We start from the raw sequence: 22,511 nt of genomic DNA on the forward strand, positions 1-22,511 counted from the left end.
TGGGTTGTTGATTGTCTTTGCGGATAGGCAAACCGCCCGGCGGAGAGCAATTTACAGTTCGTTCCCCGGAGGAGGACGGATGCAGTTGTTGTGCAGCTAACGTGCAGCTAATGTGCACGAGGAGAGCTTTTTACATGCCTATCAATGATCAAACGTAAATAGTCCTTTATTTAAAGAAAGTTTGTAGTGTTTACTTTGTAATCGCTGTATTAATATTTGACATAATACAAAACAAGATGTTTACTTACTTCCTCGTAAGTCCAATGGTCCCACAGTAGTAGGGCTTGGCCAATATCCACGGTGAATGGGAACCTTTTAAAACTCCAAAAAGGCGCACACGCCTCTCCCTCATAAAGCAAGATTTTTCTGCAGCCGTTTGGCTGGCGTGATGCGAAAAATAAACATATTAATCCGCAAAATCAGCTGAATCCTTAGTCCTCATACACAACAGTAGGCTGTATAGTGAAGAGGACTCCTTCTCCCGTACACGTCCCAGCGCCCTCCTCCTCAATGCAAGACCGAAGCCGGAAGTCACTCATTTTCATGGCGCGGGATTCAAAAAACTAAATAAATATAGCGATCGCTTCCACACACATCCAAGCGGTCCATATCATTCAGGAGCGTAAAATACGCGTGAATTATGAAATAAACATGCTTTATCGTGTCACATGCACTTTAAGATCGTGGATTTTTGCTACACAAGTTAGCCAATTGTTGTAAGCACTAGCATTGTATCGCATTTAAGCGAGCGGACATTTGCTGTGCAAGTTAGCCAATTGTTGTAAACATTACCATTATATAGCATTTGACTTTTGCAATGCAAGTTAGCCAATAGCGTACCGCACGAATGCTATTTTTAAACCTTGACGTCGTCATCGTAATGCGGAAGTGGGTCATTATAGACACACCCTTGCATACAGTCCATGTTATTTCTGCCTGTTTTCTCCGGTAATCTTTCAAAAAAAGAACATGCCGATCAAACACTGCTGCTATCGAACTTTTAGAATCGACTCTAGACATTACGACATAGAAAGGAGGTTTTCTTCATACGTTTCACGAAACCAAAAACTCGGAGGGAAAAATGTGAAGAATTTATCTACTCAACAAAACGGTTTCGATAAAATGCTAACTCTGGATCAGTTCGCCTCTTTTTCCAGTCTTTTTCAGCCCTCGACACTCAAGCCATCTCTTTAACTGAACATTTGTATGTTCTTCCACATCTTTACCAGTGAATTTGGCACCAGGGACATCATTTTTGGACAGAATTGGTAGGTTTAGCTCAATAAACATCTCGTTAATACACTATTTACATGCATCTAGCATGAGGGGAAATGTGAGCTTGACCCCCCTAGCAACAGTTGCTAACATCATGAATATTAATGAGCAAAAGTGACGTGTTGCTTGCGGTACGCCATAGTTGCAATTGGCTAACTTGCATAGCAAAAGTCAATTAGCTTAAATGCTATAAAATGTTAATGTTTACCAGATTGATTCTGGTGCGCACCAGATTGCTTAAATTTATTTTATTTCTGCCTATATCCCTTTCGGGGCTCCGTAATAAGCAAATAGGATATGCTGTAAAATTATGAGAGGTATCTCCTGCTCCATTTAATATTTTGCTGTGCAGAGTTGTCGGATATTATCGCGTAGCTGATAATATTGGTCGATAAAAGCATTTTAAAATGATAGCTGATAATATTGAGATCGGTTTTTAATCATCGGTTTTGGCCAAAATGCATATGGCAGGGCTTTATTGACACTTTGCACTTGCACTTGATCTGAAAAAAAAACTGATGTTTGCACTATTTTGATTTCAATAATAAATATAGTGAAGCAGGCACTTTTTCTTCAGTTGAAGTTGTTCTCTTATTTTTCACAGGATGTTTATTTGGAAAACCTTGAAGTTGTTATATTTATCATTAGTAGAGCATCCAGTGGGGACATCACAATACATTTAGCCATAATACGCAATATAATATAATATATAACATAATAGCGCTGCAACGAATAATCCATTAACTCGAGTAAATCGATTAGAAAAAAGCTTTGCTGCTTCGAGGATTCGTTTAATTAGAGTGGTGTTCTAATGTTTTGTTTTGAAAGTGTTTGCATTTAGTTTTATTAATTTGGGTGGATACACTGCCCTCTAATGGCAACAGTGTATATGACATAACTACTCTAACATGGCTGGATCCAGCTGCTCCCTGTTAAGACCAACATAAGGCTGTAAGTTTTTGTTTAAGCTAATATGATTGTTTATGCATTTGTAATTTACTTTTGAGGTATATTTAGCAGTTTTTTGTTGGAATATGTCTTTGAACGATTTGTTAAGAGCATTGTAAATAAAACATTAGCATTTTATAGCATTTAAGCTAGCGGACTTTTGCTTGACAAGACAATTGTTCTTTTGTTGTACATGAATCCTCATTTATTTATGTTTTATATCGTTTGAGGTTAAACTCAGGTATTTTAATGATCTTTAAATGCATTTATTGCTCTTGTGAAATGCAAGTGCAATTCTGCATGGTTTGAAAAAAATACTCGGGAATTTTAATTTGTATTCGCATTCAATACTCTTTTGAAAGTGCAATCTAAACTTGCATACCCTAAAATTTAATCTGCAACACATTGAATTTTCCTAATCCAATTATTCGAACTAACTAATTCATGGATTAATCGATCAGTTAAATAATCGATAGCTGCAGCCCTATAATAAAATATTTAACGTTTATGGCAAACTGCAGAGGACAAAAAGCAAAAATAAATGCAAACAAATAATTTTTCAAGTCAAATTATGCAAAATTTAAATTTTTTTAAATGTTACATTCATCATAATTAGTAACAAAGAAACATTTATTAACTCATTCAGTACCAAACATCATTTCACAAGATAAAGATTCTTGCAAGAGCCACGGAATATTATGTACTATGGCTACACGAACACAGAATTTACAAAAATAAAGATTTGTTTTTGCTCTTTTACATTTAGTTATAAGCAATTGAATATCATAAACAACATTGTTACAGTGCCCTCCATAATTATTGGCACCCCTGAAAAAGATGTGTTTTTTAGCTTCTAATAATTTTTAAAAAATTAAAAATAATATGGGAACTTAATGGAAAAAAAGAGAAAAATCCAACCTTCAATACTAGTGCATTCATTCAGTGGGGAAAAAATCCCACATAAAGAAAAAATTATTTGACATCAAATAATGTGTGTCACAATTATTAGCACCCCTGGTGTTTAATACTTTGTACAACCCCCTTTTGCCAACAAAACAAGGTCTGGGGACTGAGATGGCCATGGGAGCAGCTTGATGTTGTCTGGTGAACCATTTCTGTGTAGATGTGGCCATATGTTTAGGGTCATTGTCTTGCTGAAAGACCCAGTGACGACCCATCTTCAGCTTTCAGGCAGAGGGAAACAGATTTTGATTTAAAATGTCTTGGTATTTCAAAGCATTCATGATGCCATGCACCTTAACAAGGTTCCCAGGGCCTTTGGAAGCGAAACAGCCCCACAGCATCACTGACCCACCCCTTATACTTCACAGTGGGTATGAGGTGCTTTTCAGCATGCGCATCTTTCGTGGCACGCCAGACCCACTTAGAGTGTATGTTGCCAAAAAGCTCAATCCTTGGTCTCATCTGACCAAAGCACACGGTCCCAGTTGAAGCCTGGGACCGTGTGTATTTTTGTGTGAGACCAAGATTGACACGACACATTATTTGATGTCAAATAATTGTTTCTTTATGTGGGATTTGTTTTCCCTACTGAATGAATGCACTTGGAGGTTGGATTTTTCTCTTTTTTTCCATTAAGGTCCCATATTGTTTGAATTTAAAAAAAAAATTAGAAGCTAAAAAACACATCTTTTTCAGGGGTGCCAATAATTATGGAGGGCACTGTATGTGTCTTTGAGTTACTACACATTTTATAAAATTACTTTTTTTTTTTTTTTTTTTTTTTGGCATTTCTACTTGAATTTATTCATTTTAAACTTGACTTGCTAACAGCAAAGTAATACTAAGTACACATGTTGACCAGTTCTGCAATGTTATTTCGAATAACCATGTGCTAATGTGTTTGTCCGTTTGTTGCACTCGCGTATGGATTGACCTGATCACTACAGCAACCTTTCTGGTAAGCAATTAGGGTTAGGGTAATAATTAATTGCTTGAGAAATCTGCATTAATACATGACTGACGTGACATTTTTTTCTTGTGATTAACGGTATGTGTTTATTTTGATAGCCTTGTGACTGACAACACCTTAGAGTTATGCATTCCGTCATTACTGGTAGGCTTTTTTGCTTGGGAAATGATTGACACACTGTTGGGAAACAGAGGCTGTTAAAGGCATGGCAAGTGTGCAGTAGTTTAAAAATAAAATACTGTATATTTTTGGTAAAGAGTACATTCAAAAGTTGTGCTGCAACGATTAATCGATTAACTCGAGTATTTGATTAGAAAAATTATTCAAATTAAATTTTGTTGCTTCGAGTATTCGTTTAATGAAAGTGGCATTGTGATGGTTTATTTTGAAAGTGATGGCATTTAGTTTTATCGATTAGGGGGGATACACTGCCCTCTGATCTGCGTCTTTTCACATGACTGAATCCAACTGCTCCCTGTTAAGACCAACGTAAGCAAAGTTTTTGTTTGAGCTGTTTTTTAATGCATTCAGAATTTAGTTTATAGGTATATTTAGCCGTTTTTGGGGGGGGAATATGTGTCTGAATCATTTGTTAAGAGCATTGTGAAAAAAAAAAAAAATCGCATTTCATAGCATTGAAGCTAGTTGACTTTTTCTATGTAAGTTAGCCAACTGTTTTTAAGTTGTACATAGATCCTCATTTAAAAAAAAAAAAATACCATTTGAGGCTCAGCTCAGGTATTTTAATTTTGTATGGTCCTTATCCGATTACTCGATTAATCGAACTAAGTAGCCCATCGATTAATCGACTACTAAAATATTCGATAGCTGTAGCCCTATTCAAAAGCAGAGGTGAGTAGTAATGAGTTACATTTACTTGAGTAACTTTTGGAGAAAAATGTACTTCTTAGAGTAGTTTTACCACAATACTTTAACTTTTATTTGAGAAGATATGTGAAAAAGAAACCGTACTCTTACTCCGCTACTTTGACCTACACTAGAGTCGTTAAATTTTTCCTCTTTATTCTACATATTGACCTTATTATTGCCTGACATGCCGACAGGGGCTGTCTCAGTTTCACTAATGAGACATCGCAACAATAACCACATGACTCCATTATACCAATCAGTGGTAACAATGTTTTTGTCCACAAGAGGGCACTAGTTCTCTTTGGCCGGGTGTCTAAATTTGAAGATTTTTTTGGTCATTTTTTGGCCTAATATGGTCATGTAATAGGTTATAGTGCAGGAAACAGTGATGCCTCGCTACTTCGCGCTAAAGAGCATACGACAGGAGAAAAAAAGTCTTAAATAGCATTGTTATGTGAATTACAATCATATTTTGAGACGATTCGACTATATACAACAATTTAGCAAAGCGCAGATGACGAGAAATTAGTCTTTTAATCTGCCGGTTAGCCACGCCTACCATTATAGGGCTCTAGCGTCCCTAACAGGTGGATGACGTCAGCGGGAGACTGGGCTCATCGGTTTTACTATTCAGCCCATTGAGGGGGAATTATTCAGAACGAGGAAAACGCGACGAAGAGAGCCGCAAAATGTCATTGTTTCAGTCTTTCTACTCCAATATTTTTACAGGATATTCTTTTTATCCAAGTATTTTTCCCCAATAGCTAAAAAAATAGCTTGAGAATGACCAGGACCGGCACAGACCATTTGGGGGCCCTAAGCAAAATAATGCAAAGGCGCCCATATTTTTGGCCCACCATTTCGTCACAGTGTACTGTGAAACCCATACATGCAATCCAACCCATACGTCCATATTTTGTACATTAATCAGATTTTGTTGCACTGCATACTTCAAACTTCTCACCCCAAATGATTGTCAGAACTTACAGTTGATAGCGCCAAACCTTTTTCTAAAAGAGGAAATGAAGTTAAGGAAGGACTTTTATTTTTCTAAGCTTGTAATTAAGTATCAAAACTCACAAAAGTCAAAGCAAACTGTAGTAAACAAAATAGAATATAAACAATTGCAAAATTGGGGGGCCCCTAGTGGTCAGGGGCCCTAAGCAGCTGCATAGATTACGTATAGGCTGGGCCAGCCCTGGTCATGACAAGTAACAGTCTTGTGCTAAATGGAATATGAAATAATAAAAATGCACTTATTCAGGACGACATGGCAAAATGACTCCATAATGGTCAAAACTGTCGACTTCACCTTTACTGTCGCACCTCCCGAACGATACTTTATGACACCTAAATCGGACATATGTCATTTCCCTTTCCCGGCTTCAGAGAATGTAAACAAACCAAGAGGCGTGACAGCTAGCCAACACGCTAACCCGAACCGAGTGATGTTTCAAAGTCTTCGAAGCGGAAAATCACACATAACCAGTGTTGGACACGTTACTTTAAAAAAGTAATTAGTTACATTACTCACTACTTCTTCCAAAAAGTAACTGAGTTAGTAACTGAATTACTCTATAGTAAAAGTAACTAGTTACCAGGGATAGTAACTATTTCCCTTACTTTAAAAAGAACTTGTTGTATGTCAAAGAACTTGAAATTTTCTGAGCAGTATTCAAGTCAGTGGAATAGAGAAGAACAGACAGGTAGTTAACTTGTTAGGTGCTTCAGCAGATTTGAATTGCTTACCACAGATGTCGACAAAAGCTTTGCCCCGGGACATAAATTACACATTACATGCAGGTTCTTTCCTTTAATTTCAACAAACTTGAAATAGTGTCTATATCTCCACCTCTTAAAGGACAATTTTTCTTCTGAATGCTCTGCCATCCAGACCCTGTGCATCTGTTTTGCGTGTGTGTGTTTGCTGCACGCGCTGTTCCGGTTTCCTTGTGAAATCACCGGCCCTGATTGGCTTACCACGACACATGACTCTAACCCTCAGCCAATCACAATCACTTCCATCGCATCTCTCAAGGGGCTGGATTCAGGTAGGCTGGTTTCCCGACAATTCACGTCACCTTTAAAGCGTCTGCCATCCTCTAGATGGAAGCAGAATTATTGCTGGCTGACAGTGGGTGTAGGTGTAGCAAACACAGAAACGTTACCAAACTTTGGAAAGCATTGTCTAATTGAATGAGCAGGGGCAAACAGCTTGGAGTCAGAAGTATGTGCGCTATTCTCGAACCTGAACGCACCCCAAGTCTTGGATGACAAATCAACAGAGCAGAGAGTCGACTCGAGACGGCTGATAGTTTTGTCAATTTATTCAGAGTAAGTAACGCACCGCTTTTGACCGTCAGTAACGGTAACGGCGTTGTAACGGCGGAAAAAGTAATTAGTTAGATTACCCCGTTACTGAAAAAATAACGACATTACGTAACAGCGTTATTTATAACGGCGTTACTCCCAACATTGCACATAACTAGCCCGGATTATTTGACATAATGACTGGGTTGTTGATTGTCTTTGCGGATGGGCAAACCGCCCGGCGGAGAGCAATTTACAGCTCGTTCCCCGGAGGAGGGCGGCTGCTGTTGTTGTGCAGCTAACGTGCAGCTAATGTGCATGAGGAGAGCTTTTTACATGCCTATCAATGATCAAACGTAAGTAGTCCTTTATTTAAAGAAAGTTTGTAGTGTTTACTTTGTAATCGCTGTATTCGTGTTTGACATAATACAAAACAAGATGTTTACTCACTTCCTCATAAGTCCAATGGTCCCACAGTAGTAGGGCTTGTTTTGGCCAATATCCACAGTGAATGGGAACCTTTTGAAACTTCAAAACGGTGCACACGCCTCTCCCTCATAACGCAAGATTTTTCTGCAGCCGTTTGGCTGGCGTGATGCGAAAAATAAACGTATTAATCCGCAAAATCAGCTGAATCCTTAGTCCTCATACACAACAGTACGGCTGTATAGTGAAGAGGACGCCATCAACCGTACACGTCACAGCGCCCTTTCTCCTCAATGCAAGACCGAAGCCGGAAGTCACTCATTTTCATGGCGCGGGATTATAAAAACTAAATAAATATAGCAATCGCTTCCACACACTTCCAAGCGGTCCATATCATTCAGGAGCATAAAATACCGTGTGTATTATAAAATAAACATGCTTTTGCGTGTCACATGCACTTTAAACTTCACAATTTTGCTTTGTTAAAGTTAACGATGAGTGACAGGGGTGCTGCTTTGATCTTGCCAGAGACGCTTGGTAGCGCTTTCTTTCAAGCCGCAGATCTGTCAATCATCGTTTAGCTTGTTAAACACCAGCAGTAGTGTGTTGTGGCAAGACATGCATTTTTGCTATGTTATTCTTTTTGAAAAATAATTTGGTGGGACAGTAACATGTTGAAAACGTCCGTTTTTTAATTATATTTTAGGGGGAAAATGGAAAAAACATGTCTCATGTGTATCTCTTTCCAATGTTAAATCTGAATAAATACATTGAAAACACACGCACACAAAAAAAAAATCTTTGGAAATGTAAATAAGCTCCGCCTCTACTCCGCAGATTATCGCGGGGAGGTGGTCACTGTAATAATAACAGTTCACATGGATCAGTACTTCTCAAATAGTGGGGCGGGCCCCCCTAGGGGGGTGCAGAGCAATGCCAGGGGGAGTGGATGTGACCTCGGGGAAAATACTTTTTTGCCATACTTGAATAATGTATCATTTTCAAAGTGTGTGAAGTATTTTTGAACAAAACAAGAACACACAGCAAAGAGCACTGGAGATATTATGAGCTAAAACGAGGAAATATGACTAAGCGTATATAGCATTTAACTTTTAATACAGTGGGAGACGAGAAAAGACCAGTCTGTGTCTAAAAATGTTTGCAATGGACAACAGGAAGCCACATAAAAATAAGATGTCGCTTATAAACATATAAACAAACATTATAAACAGACCCCATTCACATTCATAAGCGACTTGATTTTTTTTTCAGCCAAGATTTACAAATTTTAGTAAAACGAAAACATTAAGAGGGGTTTTAATATAAAATTTCTATAACTTGTACTAACATTTTTCTTTTAAGAACTACAAGTCTTTCTATCCATGGATCGCTTTAACAGAATGTTAATAATGTTAATGCCATCTTGTTGATTTATTGTTATAATAAACAAATACAGTCCTTATGTACCGTATGTTGAATGTATATATCCATCTTGTGTCTTATCTTTCCATTCCAACAATACTTTACAGAAAAATATGGCATATTTTATAGATGGTTTGAATTGCGATTAATTGCGATTAATTACGATTAATTAATTTTTAAGCTGTAATCAACTCGATTAAAAATTTTAATCATTTGACAGCCCTAAAAAGGACACAATATTGTGCAGAGGTATGCTTATATTAATAATTTATAGGCAAATGATACAAATTACAGTGGCGGCAGAAAGTTGTGTGAGGGGAGCACTAAACGTTTACATCTTCCTGGGGGAGGGGGGGGGCGGAACAGAAAATAATGGAGAAGCACTGATATAGATGAAATTGCGCTGAGGAAAAAAAAAAACATTAATAAGAAAGAAAAAAATCTGACATTGTAAACAGTTACTCACAATGTTACTCATTACTTGAGTATTATTTTCGCCAAATACTTTACTTGTTCTTGAAAAAATTTTTGGATGACTGCTTTTACCTGTGTAATATTATTTAGAAGTAACGCTACTCTTCCTTGAGTAAAATTTTTGGCTACTATACCCACCTTTGTTCAAAAGCCACAAAATACTTCTTTACATCAGAAGTATTCAAAGTGCTTTTGTCTTTTTATTCTCCTTCTATTCAAGCAGTAGAATGTATAGATTGTGGTTTTTTTTGTGTTTTAGATGGCATTACTAATAGGATTTTCTTTTTTCACGATGTAGACTATCTAAAGTCAGCTGGCATGCAGCGCTCCTTTTTCAGGCTTTAACTTTGGTTGGTGGCCCTACAGATGACCCCCAGTCTTGCAAAATCCAACTGCAAATATGAGACAACATATTGGACAAACATTCTTTGCTGCCTTGTAATTCCTTCGCAAATTTGCCAATGTGCTATCTTTGTTGCAAGGCCGGCCCTCGGTGATTAGGTACACTAGGCAAAAGTACAGCTCCCCCCAAAATGACAGTTTTAAAGAATGTTGTATATTTTGTAAATATTGTATTTTCAGCAAATGGACCACCATGAAGCTTTGCAGCCAGATGATTCAAAGCTTCATTGCTTCAAGACGCTTCATTTGGCCATCACTGCTCAATGTAATCTATCACTTCCAACTACTGGTGCACGATAATTATCGGTCCGATAATAGGAACAATGACGTCATCCTAATAAATCCAATCACATAATTAATAGGACCGATAATACAGTATGAACTGTGCTTGCTGGCTGGGAAATCAGTTGACCATTTGCGGGGCATTGCTGCCACTTGACGGTCAGAATAATTCGCTGCATCGATAATTTGGCCCACAAACTCAGTCACTTTACACAGTGCTGTGTCTAGCGTTAGCATTGACAATCGTGAATGCTTTCTGTTACTTACGTTTCCGCCTCGGAAATATATGTCTGTAAGTATTTATGTTTACTATAACATATGGATGTGCAATATATGTTTACTTCGGTGGTGAAGGGTCATATGTACAGAACTTCATAAGTTGTTGTGTTATAAAAGCCAGCCAATGCTTAAGGCTAGTAGCTCAAGCTAGTGTGCTATTCTATACATACATATAATAGTTGTCGTGTAATGTTAGTCCTGTCAGCATGCTTAGTAGGATTTTATACTATGCAGAGAATAAACCTCATACTTTATTGAATATGGGTTCACTCACTGCCGTTTATATTGATTATTATAAGGCAAGCCATTAATCCTTTTTGTTCTATCATATTTTAGTTATGAGGAATGAGTGATAAACCTTACTATACAATGTTTACAGTGTTAGTTATAAGTTATTAAGTTATTGAGAGGCCTTTTGGTTATTGATAGGCTTGCTGTCCTAACCTGTCTCCCAGGTTAAGAAAGTTGTTTCATGGACCAAGACCACAACAGTCTCCTGTAGCACCAAATATTTTTATCTGATGACAAAGCACAATTCCTGTTGGGTTTATGTTTTAGTTCAGTGCTCATTGTTCAGGAAACACATCTTCAATTATATTGACTAATTGATTGTGATTGACTCAAATTATATTTATTTGAAAAAATAAATATTGGCACTTTATTTGACGTCAAGACTGTTCTCGTCTTTGTTTTGTTCATTATAAAAATGTTCATGTCATTATGAAAATTCTGGTGAGATCAAAGACAAATCTATGTTGAATCCACCATTATTTTTTTTTTTTAAACCTCCAGGTGTTCAAAAACTCGGGTGAATATACATTTAAAAATTTATATATCTATTATCTGTTATCAATATCGGCTTTGAGGAGCAGGAAGTTATCGATATCGGTTTCAAAAAATGGATATCGTGCACCCCTACTTCCAACGCTGTTGTTGTACACATATTGCTAGGCGTGCCTCATGCCTCCCAGCATGCAATGTGGTGCAGTAAATAAAGTTCCGAGTTCATGGTGATGTTATTTCTTCAGTTGCTGTTCCAGTTGTTTCATTCATTGCTAGTTATGCTATTTAGTGGTTTTGAGAATTTTAGTTTCGTTTTTAAAACCATTTAAAACCAGTTTCAATGACCTTCGGTTTAATGACCTGCCATTATTTATCATCGTTTGTGAATTGGATGGAAGTTTGTTTATTCTGTTTACACACTGGACCGCAAACTGTTCGTCGTGAGCGCCACAAAATAGCAGGTGATTATTTGTGGTTACTTTTACCAAGTATGTTCCCACACCGATTCAAATTGGTTCGTTTTTACATCTCTAACATTTTTTATATGTGGCATGTTTAAATGTACTTGATGTGTTGGAAAATGTTCAGGAGTTGTATTCGATAATTTGCGTCCTATGGTATACTGGGGGCAGGATTTAATAAGCTTTGGCTTCTCCCGTCAGCCCTTTTCGGGTTTTGCTGAATATAAACACAACTGAATGCTGTATGTTTGGATCTGCCATGCCTGAAAAGGAAATAAACAAATAAATAAGTATTTTTCCCCCTCTACTAGGTGGCGCCCTAGTCAACTGCCTAGCTCGCCAATACTCAGGACCGGCCCTACTTTGTTGTATCGTTTTTGCAACACATCGGGTGTTGAGCTCATCAGAATGTCAGCAGAGATGATTTTTCTTTAACACAGTCTAAAGGCAGTGATTATGATTATGTTTAGTGTATGCTGGTGTAGCATGTGTGTATCACAATTCTGCTTCAGTTTAAATTAGTGATAGACTGCGGCGAAGTCTGTGAAGGCCAAAATAGTCGAAAGTGACTCATGAAGCATGTTTGTGTTAGTTTGTCAATGCGGTTGTTATTTGGCAGGTCTCTTCCTGGGTCATGGAAGATAACAGAGTGACAGGTGTTGTCATTACATTCCAGTGTTTCTGCGGGGTGAATGGACATTGAAAATAAACTCCTGTCCTATCTTCATTTTTACCAAAATGACTATAAAATGTATCCATCCTGCCATATATGGTTTCATCATTGTAAGACAACATGACTGTTGCATTTATCAAAACAACTTATTAAGGGGTTTTCAGACTTACATGTACCCAGGGGTGAAAGTGGGCCAGAACGGTCAGGAACGCAGTTCCGGTATAAGATTCAGGGTCAGAACGCAGTTCCGGTGTCAAAACACTATGTAAAAAAAATAATATATGTATGTTAAGCTGCCACACATGCATTTCATCTCCAAGAAGAAAATTCAGAAATCTACCAACATCAGATTTACATACACAAGTGTTAACAACAAGCATAACAAAGTGCTTGTGTAGCATCATCCATTTCCACCAATATTTATTATTTATTTTATTCCACGGACGGCATGAAGGTTTCCCCAGCTGCTGTAGTTATCTGAGTCTGACGATGACGAGTCACGTCAATGTGCGAATGCACGCAGCAAAGCAAAACGCCTGGAACAGTAAAAAAAGGTTGTTGAATTGATGTGACAAAAAAGGGCAATGCAACATAAAAATGGATGAAATCTTTAAGAGCAACCAAAGAGTTGAGGCTTATTTATCATATTTATTGTTATTTGCTCTGATGGGGAGGTTCAGAACATCTTAGCCGTTAATATGCACTTTGGACTTATATTTGTTCATTTATGTTAGGCTACTTATTCATTTCCTTATGATTTAAAAAAGTCAATGTTTGCGCGATCTTCAAAATATATTCCATTTCACTCTGCATAATATAAGGCTACGTTCATACTACAGGTCTCAATGCACGAATCCGATTTTTTCGTGTTTTTCCGACTCGAGTGAGGCATTAACTTGACGGTCTGAACGTGACAAGTCGCATAGAACGGGACCATTTCAAATCCGATCTGGGTCACTTTCGTATGTGGTCTAAATCCGATCTGGGCCACATTTGTCCAGACTGTCGCGGCGGTCTGTACTGTCCAGTCCCGCAAATCGGATTTAATGCAGCAATTACGTCATCAAATAGCGAGAGAGTCGTTACCGTAGCGATGCACCTGTGCGTTATTAGCGCCTAGCTTGCAGTGAACACGGCTTTTGAGGAAGGGTTGAGCTTGACAACAGTCATAAAAAATAAAAACGGGTTGAGGATAAGCCTGAGAATGCTCAGTTTTCTCTCTGTTCCAAGTGAGCAATATTTCAACATTGCCTCCACGGCCGAGAGTCGGGACAAACTGCCCGTATGTGTGTGTGACGTGCACGGACAGTGCGTGCATGCTATCGATCCATATAAACTTTGAATATAAGCCTAAACGGGGATTATTTGTGTCTGTTATTTGTGTCCACCTTTTGAAAAGCAAAATATGATATCCCTGGAATGACGGATGACGTCTGTCATTTGTTTTGATGGTTCTGCGCATGCGGGTCTTCTTGCTTAGCGCGTGTCGGACTGCGAATTAGTGCGCATGCGTAATACTTGAACGGTCTCAATGGATAAAGGCAGTCTGAACGGGCACGCCAAAAAAACGGATATGACAAAAAATCGGATTCGTGCATTAAGACCTGTAGTATGAACGTAGCCTAAGTCATTTGTACTTAGTTTTCTGAATGTATGTTACTTATATCTTTTTTATTTAAAAAAAAAGAAAGTATATGTTTACATTAACTTTAATTTTAATATACATCCTATGTTCTTAAGTAATTAAAATTGAGATTTGGCATTTAGTATGTGAGGAAATGAGGGAAAATAAAAAATCAGGAGATGGAGGTTGGGGTTATTGCGTTTTTTGTTAACTTTTATTTTGCAAATCATTGAAAAAATACAATTTTGAATGAAAGTCGGTTTCTGTATAGAAATAACTGTGCCAAAACAGTGTTCTTTGCATTGCAGTAGTTTAAGAGGTTTGACAACCCCCCACCCCCCCAAATGAAAGAAAAATAAATAAATAAAATTTCTGGCTCCGTGGCGACCCTCACGTCGGGGAGTTCTGGCATGAAATTCTAGCTACTTTCACCCCTGCATGTACCTCTTTTCACTTGCTGAAGGTGCCGGTGTTCTGCCAAAAATATCCTACATCGGCGAAACGTACTACATTAGTCGAATTTGACACCTAAAGTACTACCGTGGGCTCTAAACTTGTTTTGTTTAGATGCATACAGGAATAAGGTACGAAAAAAATGCCTGCAGAAAATACTTAAATGTAGTTATATCAAATAAGGACGGTTTAAACACGCTACGTGACTAATGTGGTCAACTGCTTCAAAGCTAACACAAAAAAACACAATGGTTAAAAGTATGAGAGGGTAATACATGCAAAATGTATCTTTGAGGCTGTGAAAAGGTTCTAAATAACTAAATAAAAACAAAAATAGTGAGTAATCGCCGCCTCTAACCGATGTGCGCATGCGTGTGAATGCATGCGCAAGCGCCCTGAGCATTGTGTAGGACGATTCGCCGCGTAGTAAGGAATGGCCGAACACCGGTCCATTTTTTTTCCTCCTAAACGCACATTTAATTGGCTGATGACCATAGGCGGAGTTTGACTTTTGGGGCAGGGTGGCACAACATGTTGATGACCCCAAAACGCAGTGTCAGCAATAAAATTAAGTTTCAAGAATATTTATTATAATAATAAGTTGAAAATGAGCGTTTTTTTGTTTCCCATCATTCTTGAGGGGAATTCTAAATCAGGCTGCTTAGGACAGCTATACTTTTCGCCAAGATCGTCATCCATTGAATATGGTACGCCCGCCGGAGTCGTGCCAATGTAGTTACCCCAGTCAAAAATTATTTCAAAAGTTGCTTCAATCCAAAAAAAAAAAGTTCAATCAAAATATATATTTTCAATATAAAAAAAAATCAATCAAAAAGAAAAATATTTGAATGCAAAAATGAATTTGTAACTAAAAAAAGCTATTTTTCTTTGGATTTTTTTTTTTTTTTTTGATTGAAGTCAATTTTTTTGGGTTGAAGTAACTTTTTTGATTGAAGTAATGCTGTTTTGCATTTGGGCCACAGTTTGGCTAGGACATGTGTGTATAATTCAATCAAAAAATAAGTTGCTTCAAACAAAAAATATATATATTTTCAAAAGAAAAACCACTTCAATAAAAAAAAAAAAGAAAAATTTCAATCATAGAAAGAAAGTTTTTGAATGTGAAAAAATATTTGAGACACAAATATTTGCATTTGAACGCTTAATTTTTCATAAAAAAACATTTCTTTGATTTTAGCAATCCTTTTTGTATGACATTTGTGTCTAAATCATTCAATTCACAAGTTGCTTCAGTCAAAAAAATATTTTCAAAAAAAAGAAAAAAATCATTTGAAAAATAAAAATGCCCTCTCCTAATTTTTATTTTATTTTTTTTGTTGAAAATAATATGTAAAGCAAATGACCGTCTAAGGTGCTTGTCACATGATCTGTTCGAAAAATCATTTTGACCTATTATAAAGATATCTGTTTTTGTTCATTTCATTCATTTTTGTTGTTTGGTTTATGTCTTTACAACTTTTATATAAATAGGAAAGTCATTTACATGCAATGACACTATTCGGCCACCGGGGGGGCCTGGCCCCCTCTTAAACTCCGCTTATGCTGATGACTTGACCCAACCCACATACACACACACAGACATTAGATATTAGGGATGTTAGAAGTTTTTTTTTTTTCAGCCAGCAGCAGCCAATGTGAGAAATGTAAAAAGACGTCAATGTTGTGGAAGTGGGGAACACACCACTAATTTTGCTACTGAAAGTCCGAACTGCGTCAAAGTTAGCATAACATTAAACTGTGTGAACTTGCTAACTTGCAAAACTCGAGTAGGTAGCTGCTTAGAGAGACACGCCCTCCTTTATGTTCTACTGTTAATGTTAATTAATCTGTGAGAAATGTAGTCAACCGATTTTTACCCCCTTCTCCCCAATTTTACGTTTTATTTAATTCATGTGGCCTTAAAGCAGCCCGCAGGAGTTATTTATTTTATTTTATTTTTCGAGTTTGGCTGTGCTTGTGAACAAAAGCAGTAGTGTTTTACCTGAAGGACGGCTCCATTTTTATTTAACAATTTTTTGTTATTCCATGACAAAGAAGTTTTTTCAGTTGTCTTTTTTTTTTTTTTTTTTTTAGACAATGTTTAGTGGTCTTAAGACAAATGTTTGCTTTTTTGCATTGCTAGATGGTTAGGAGATAATTAACAAACTTGTATTTATTGTGTGTGTTAATTAGGGCTGTCAAACGATTAAAAATTTTAATCGAGTTAATTACAGCTAAAAATTAATTTATCGTAATTAATCACAATTCAAACCATCCATAAAATATGCCAGATTTTTTTGTAAATTATTGTTGGAGTAGAAAGATAAGACACAAGATGGATATATACATTCAACATATGGTACATAAGTACTGTATTTGTTTATTATATCAATAAATCAACAAGATGGCATTAATATTATTAACATTCTGTTAAAGCGATCCATGGATAGAAAGACTTGTAGTTCTTAAAAGATAAATGTTAGTACAAGTTATAGAAATTTTATATTAAAACAATGTTAATGTTAATGTTTTCGTTTGAATAAAATTTGTAAAATTTTCAATCAAAAAATAAACTAGTAGCCCGCCATTGTTGATGTTAATAATTACACAATGCTAATGGGTGCTTAAGCCCATAAAATCAGTCGCACCCAAGCGCCAGCAGAGGGTGACAAAACACCAAAAAACACAAGTAACAAGTGGACATTGATCTGTGCTGTCATTTTAATCTGTCTGAGCGGGGCATGTGTGTTAATTGCGTCAAATATTTTAACGTGATTAATTTAAAAAATTAACTACAATTTATGTTCAAATCATGCAATTTAAATTTGCTCATAAAATCCGGAATTTTTTTCCGGAAGATTTCAAAATGCTTTTTTAGTACTTTTTGAAAACAAAGGTTTGAATTGAACAGTGTAGGCTGAACCAATACACACAAAAGTTAGTATAAGTCAATGCAGATTTATTTTGACTAGGAAGTAGATGTCTGACCTCATATGTCAGTGCAAATGATAGTTTGTGCATAGATATTGATGTAACATCGCAAAAATGCTACAATGTAACTGCAAATATTGGATGTGCAGTACCCAAAATGAGACAGATGTCTGACAACATAGTACTGAGTGAGATGCGTGTGACAATGGTGTGGCATTAGCAGTGCAATGACTAACATTTGTGGACAAACTTGAGTTGAGTATGGCGACAGCTCTTGGAAAGAAATTGCCTCTTAGTCTATATAATTTGGCTAAGGCATACCTTTAGTGGAATTTTGGTAACTTTAAAAGCAGTTAAATGGTAGGAGGGTTCAAATTCCATCTGAATTTTAATTTATTTAGTTGAATGTTTGAAGGCTTTCCAAATGTTTAGGATGTTGTGACCGTACCTATTTTATGTAAGAAAGCTAAACTGCGGATAAAAGGTTAAATCACATTATAGATGTAATATGAATACCCTCTATGAACAACAGTTTACTATCTTGGAGTTTTCCGGGATTTAAAATCTCCTTTTCAAGACAATAGATGGTTTATTTGTCCTAAACCGCAAAATACGCATCAGTACCTGCTCCTGGACGGCTGCCTTGTGGGACAGGTCTTGCAGCCCACAACCCAACACTTCTTCCCCATGGTGTTTCACTGAAAGATATTAGATTGAAATGTCACATAAAATAAAACACGAAACAATAACGCAACAACAAAACAATTCTTTATAGATATGGACGTAAAACAGTCTTGATTTTTGGTTAAAAGCAAAAAAAAAAAAAAAAAACGTGCAGGTAGCATGTAGATTGCATAAATATTGCAAACTATAAGGCTAGTCAGTTTGGAAAATTAGGCCCCGCCATGTGTAAACGAAGAGCATTTTCCGTTGAAAATTGTTGTGAATAAATGCCTAAATCACTGAATTCTAAATAGGTATGGACGTAAAACAGTCTCGATTCTCAGTTAAAAGCAAAAAAAAAACAAAAACGTGCAGTTAGCGTTTATTTAACGTAAATATGTGGCAGTACAACGCTAGTCTGTTAGTGAATGTAGCTAGTGGCCGCCTGGTGTAAACAGAGCTTTTCCAGTGAAAATTCTTGTGAATAAATGCTTAAATCCCCAAATTCTTTATAGATATGGACGTAAAACAGTCTCGATTCTTGGTTAAAGGCAAAAAAAACCGTGCAGTTAGCGTTTATTTTACGTAAATATGTGGAAGTACAATGCGAGTCTGTTAGTGAATGTAGCTAGCGGCCGCCTGATGTAAACAGAGCTTTTCCGGTGAAAATTCTTGTGAATAAATGCTTAAATCCCCGAATTCTTTATAGATATGGACGTAAAACAGTCTTGATTCTTATTTAAAAGCAAAAATAACGTGCTGTTAACGTTTATTTTACGTAAATATGGCGAACTATGATGCCAATACAGTAGCTGCTAATTTCTCCCATTGATCTTTTTTCACAACATTTAAAACTGCATGCACGGTACGAAAAATATAATTACCTTGAATTCTCGAACAAATCACTCCTGAGACAATCCTACATGTTTGTGTGCGGTACAGCTTTCGTACTTTTTCACAAATCCAACTGAAATCCGGGTTGGGCTCACTGGATATGCTGTCTGCACTGACTACTACGACATGGTCCAGCCCCCTACGGTAAGGCCCAAAAGTGAATGCCAAATGTGTCTAGTCAATACATTTTGTACTCTATGTCTGATTTCATATATATTGTGCAATAATCTAATTGATGGTAACTTTCCATGCAAGGCAAAAGCAACCATTTATCTTATTCACAATTTTTATCCAGTTCACATAAATGAGACAGATTTTTTTTCAAGAACATAAGGGGCATAAAATTCATATATAGAATTTGCTAAAAACCTTTGGTTCCCCCAAAATTTCCCCCCAAATCTTTCCCATTCGTTTCTAATGGAATGCCATTGCCATGTAAGTCGTTCCATTCATTTCTAATAGGCAAAATTTCCCCTTAATTTTCAATGACAGAAAAACATGGGTGGTTGTGATTTTTGACCAAAACTTACCATTGCAGCCCATTGACATTCAACTGGCGCCCAAGTAAGTCAATGCCATTGACAGCCATGCATGTCCATACCAATGATGGACATGCATGTCAATTCTATTGATGCCAATGTACCTGAATTCAATTGACAGCCATGTACATCCATGCTATTGACGGCCATGTACGTCCATGCCATTGACACCAATGAACGTCCATGCCATTGATGGCCATGTGTGTCCATGCCATTGACAGCCATGTACGTCCTTGCCATTGACGGCCATGTACGTTCATGTCATTGACAGCCTTATAAGTCGATTCTATTGATGCCAATGTACTTGAATTCCATTGACGCATATGTGAGTCGATGCAATTGACGGCTATGTCTGTCAAAATTAGGGCTGTCAAACGATTAAAATTTTTAATCGAGTTAATTACAGCTTAAAAATTAATTAATCGCAATTAATCGCAATTCAAACCATCTATAAAATATGCCATATTTTTCTGTAAACTATTGTTGGAATGGAAAGATAAGACACAAGATGGATATATACATTCAACATACGGTACACAAGGACTGTATTTGTTTATTATAACAATAAATCAACAAGATGGCATTAACATTATTAACATTCTGTTAAAGTGATCCATGGATAGAAAGACTTGTAGTTCTTAAAAGAAAAATGTTAGTACAAGTTATAGAAATTTTATATTAAAACCTCTCTTAATGTTTTCGTTTTAATAAAATTTGTAAAATTTTCAAACAAAAAATAAACTAGTAGCCCGCCATTGTTGATGTCAATAATTACTTACACAATGCTCATGGGTGCTGAAGCCTATAAAATCAGTCGCACCCAAGCGCCAGCAGAGGGCGGCAAAACTCCATAAAACACAACAAGTCAGCGTTTCACTGTACTGTCATTTAAATCTGTCTGAGCGGGGCATCTGCGTTAATTGCGTCAAATATTTTAATGTGATTAATTTAAAAAATTTATTAACGCCCGTTAACGCGATAATTTTGACAGCCCTAGTCAAAATATAAACAGGAAGTGACAATATAATGTCTCCTAATCAATAGGAAGTGACCTGAAATCAGCGGGACGTGACCTCAACGGGTTTACTTAGATAGCAAAGCTACCATCGCAATTTCTCCAGAAATTCCATTTTATAGTTGTAACGTATTGGTGTTTTGATACATTTTTATGCATTTTAAAAGATTTATGTCTAAATTTTGTGGGGTTTGGAACAGATTGGGGTATTTACATGGAAAATGCGTCTCTACTGACAGAATTTCAAGTTAAGAAACTACTTCTAGAACCAATTAATTTCATAAGTAGAGGAACCACTGTATACCGTATCTGTTGACTATTCACACCTGTGGGGAATTGATAGCAGAACATTCCCACCTATGCAAATATGAATGTTATCAGAAATGCCTGATTTTCTTTCCTCTTTTAAACTCAGTAGGGTCAGGGCTGGGGGGGTGTCAGCCAATGCCTGTCAAATAAAAGCGGCATTTTGAAACTTACATTTGTAGAGACAGACTTGGCACTGTAAGAGGAAAATTAAAGAGGATGAACTCCATCACATTTGCTCTGCTTCTCCTCACTGGTCTCCAAGGTTGTGGTAAGACAGTTTTCGCTCCTCATATTTCATATATTAATATGATATATACAGTATATATTGTTTTCCTTGCAGCTCTGACTTTGGATAGTGATGGCTTAAACAATGGACTAGATGCAGTGATGATAGTAAGTTACATTTTTCTTAATTCTAAATAACTTACAGTTGCTACTAGCAATTTTAGCTGAAACAATATTTGTAAGCCATATTGTACACATCTAATATCTAATTTCGTGGGTATGGAAAAAAATATTATTTCATGTTTATTATACTGTATATAGCGGCACGGAAAAAAGTGGGCATGCCCAGGGTGCCCAAACATTTGCATATCACTGTATACTTGAACGGGAGATCAATTTGAACATACAGTATAAAGACTGTCATAGACTTCATAATGATATCGACGGGTCAGATTCGACCTTCACTGCACCACGCCTTCAAGTAGTAGAAGTAGGGTTGTTCCGATCATGTTTTTTTGCTCCCGATCCGATCCCGATCGTTTTAGTTTGAGTATCTGCCGATCACGATATTTCCCGATCCGATTGCTTTTTTTTTTTTGCTCCCGATTCAATTCCAATCATTCCGGATAATTTTTCCCGGTCATATACATTTTGGCAATGCATTAAGAAAACAATGAATAAGACTCGGATGAATATATACATTCAACATACAGTACATAATAAGGGTGTCAACAATAATCGATGCGGCGATGCGGGGCAGGGACGATTCGATTCGATGCGGGCAACACACTGAATCGATTCAGCGCATTTTAAAATACATAAGTACGTTCAAAAATCTTCCCTGCGCAATTCCGGTGATGCAATGGATTTGGTTTCCCCATTTGTATTGTTATTCTCATGTTTACCTGTAGAGAGAGCTACTTTACATTCAAAGCAAGCCCGTAGAGGTTAGATCGGGCCTAAAAAATTCCAGCCCAACCCGACACGGGCCGTTGGTATTGAAGCACGACCGGCCAGATCAATTAACTATAGATTTGGATGCCGAGCCGAGTGATGCAGGAAAAAAAACGCAGCAGCAGCAGCAATTTATTTTCATTTCTTCAACTTTTCTTACTGTTTAAATAGTCTACATATTTTTATAAGAGTTATAAAAGCCTTTACACAACGAAATAACGCTGGGAAAGTTTAATATAAAAAAAAAACACGGTTTTGCAGACACACAGAGGAGAAGATTCGAAAGGATCACATTTGCCTTTGTGTGCATAAATAAAAGTGTCTTTCCTAACAAATTCTCAGTTGGCAGACAAAAAACGCAAGTTT

The 22,511-nt window shown here is 36.9% G+C and overlaps 1 protein-coding gene across 2 annotated transcripts in view; it reads left to right on the top strand.

Annotated features, from left to right (window-relative positions):
• Positions 1-22,511, top strand: part of sftpba (surfactant protein Ba) — a 54,395-nt gene that overhangs the window by 13,539 nt on the left and 18,345 nt on the right. Inside the window, exons 1-4 of one of the 2 annotated variants that reach the window (XM_057819488.1) lie at positions 6,721-7,077; positions 19,152-19,247; positions 21,146-21,234; positions 21,307-21,359. In XM_057819488.1, the coding sequence (XP_057675471.1) occupies positions 19,204-19,247; positions 21,146-21,234; positions 21,307-21,359 (186 nt within the window). In that variant the 5' untranslated portion in view covers positions 6,721-7,077; positions 19,152-19,203. Of the gene's footprint in view, positions 1-6,720; positions 7,078-19,151; positions 19,248-21,145; positions 21,235-21,306; positions 21,360-22,511 lie in introns of those variants that run through there. The other variant, XM_057819489.1, reaches the window with a different exon arrangement.

This window comes from Corythoichthys intestinalis, chromosome 17, assembly GCF_030265065.1.
Source record: "Corythoichthys intestinalis isolate RoL2023-P3 chromosome 17, ASM3026506v1, whole genome shotgun sequence".
Lineage (NCBI taxonomy): Eukaryota > Metazoa > Chordata > Actinopteri > Syngnathiformes > Syngnathidae > Corythoichthys > Corythoichthys intestinalis.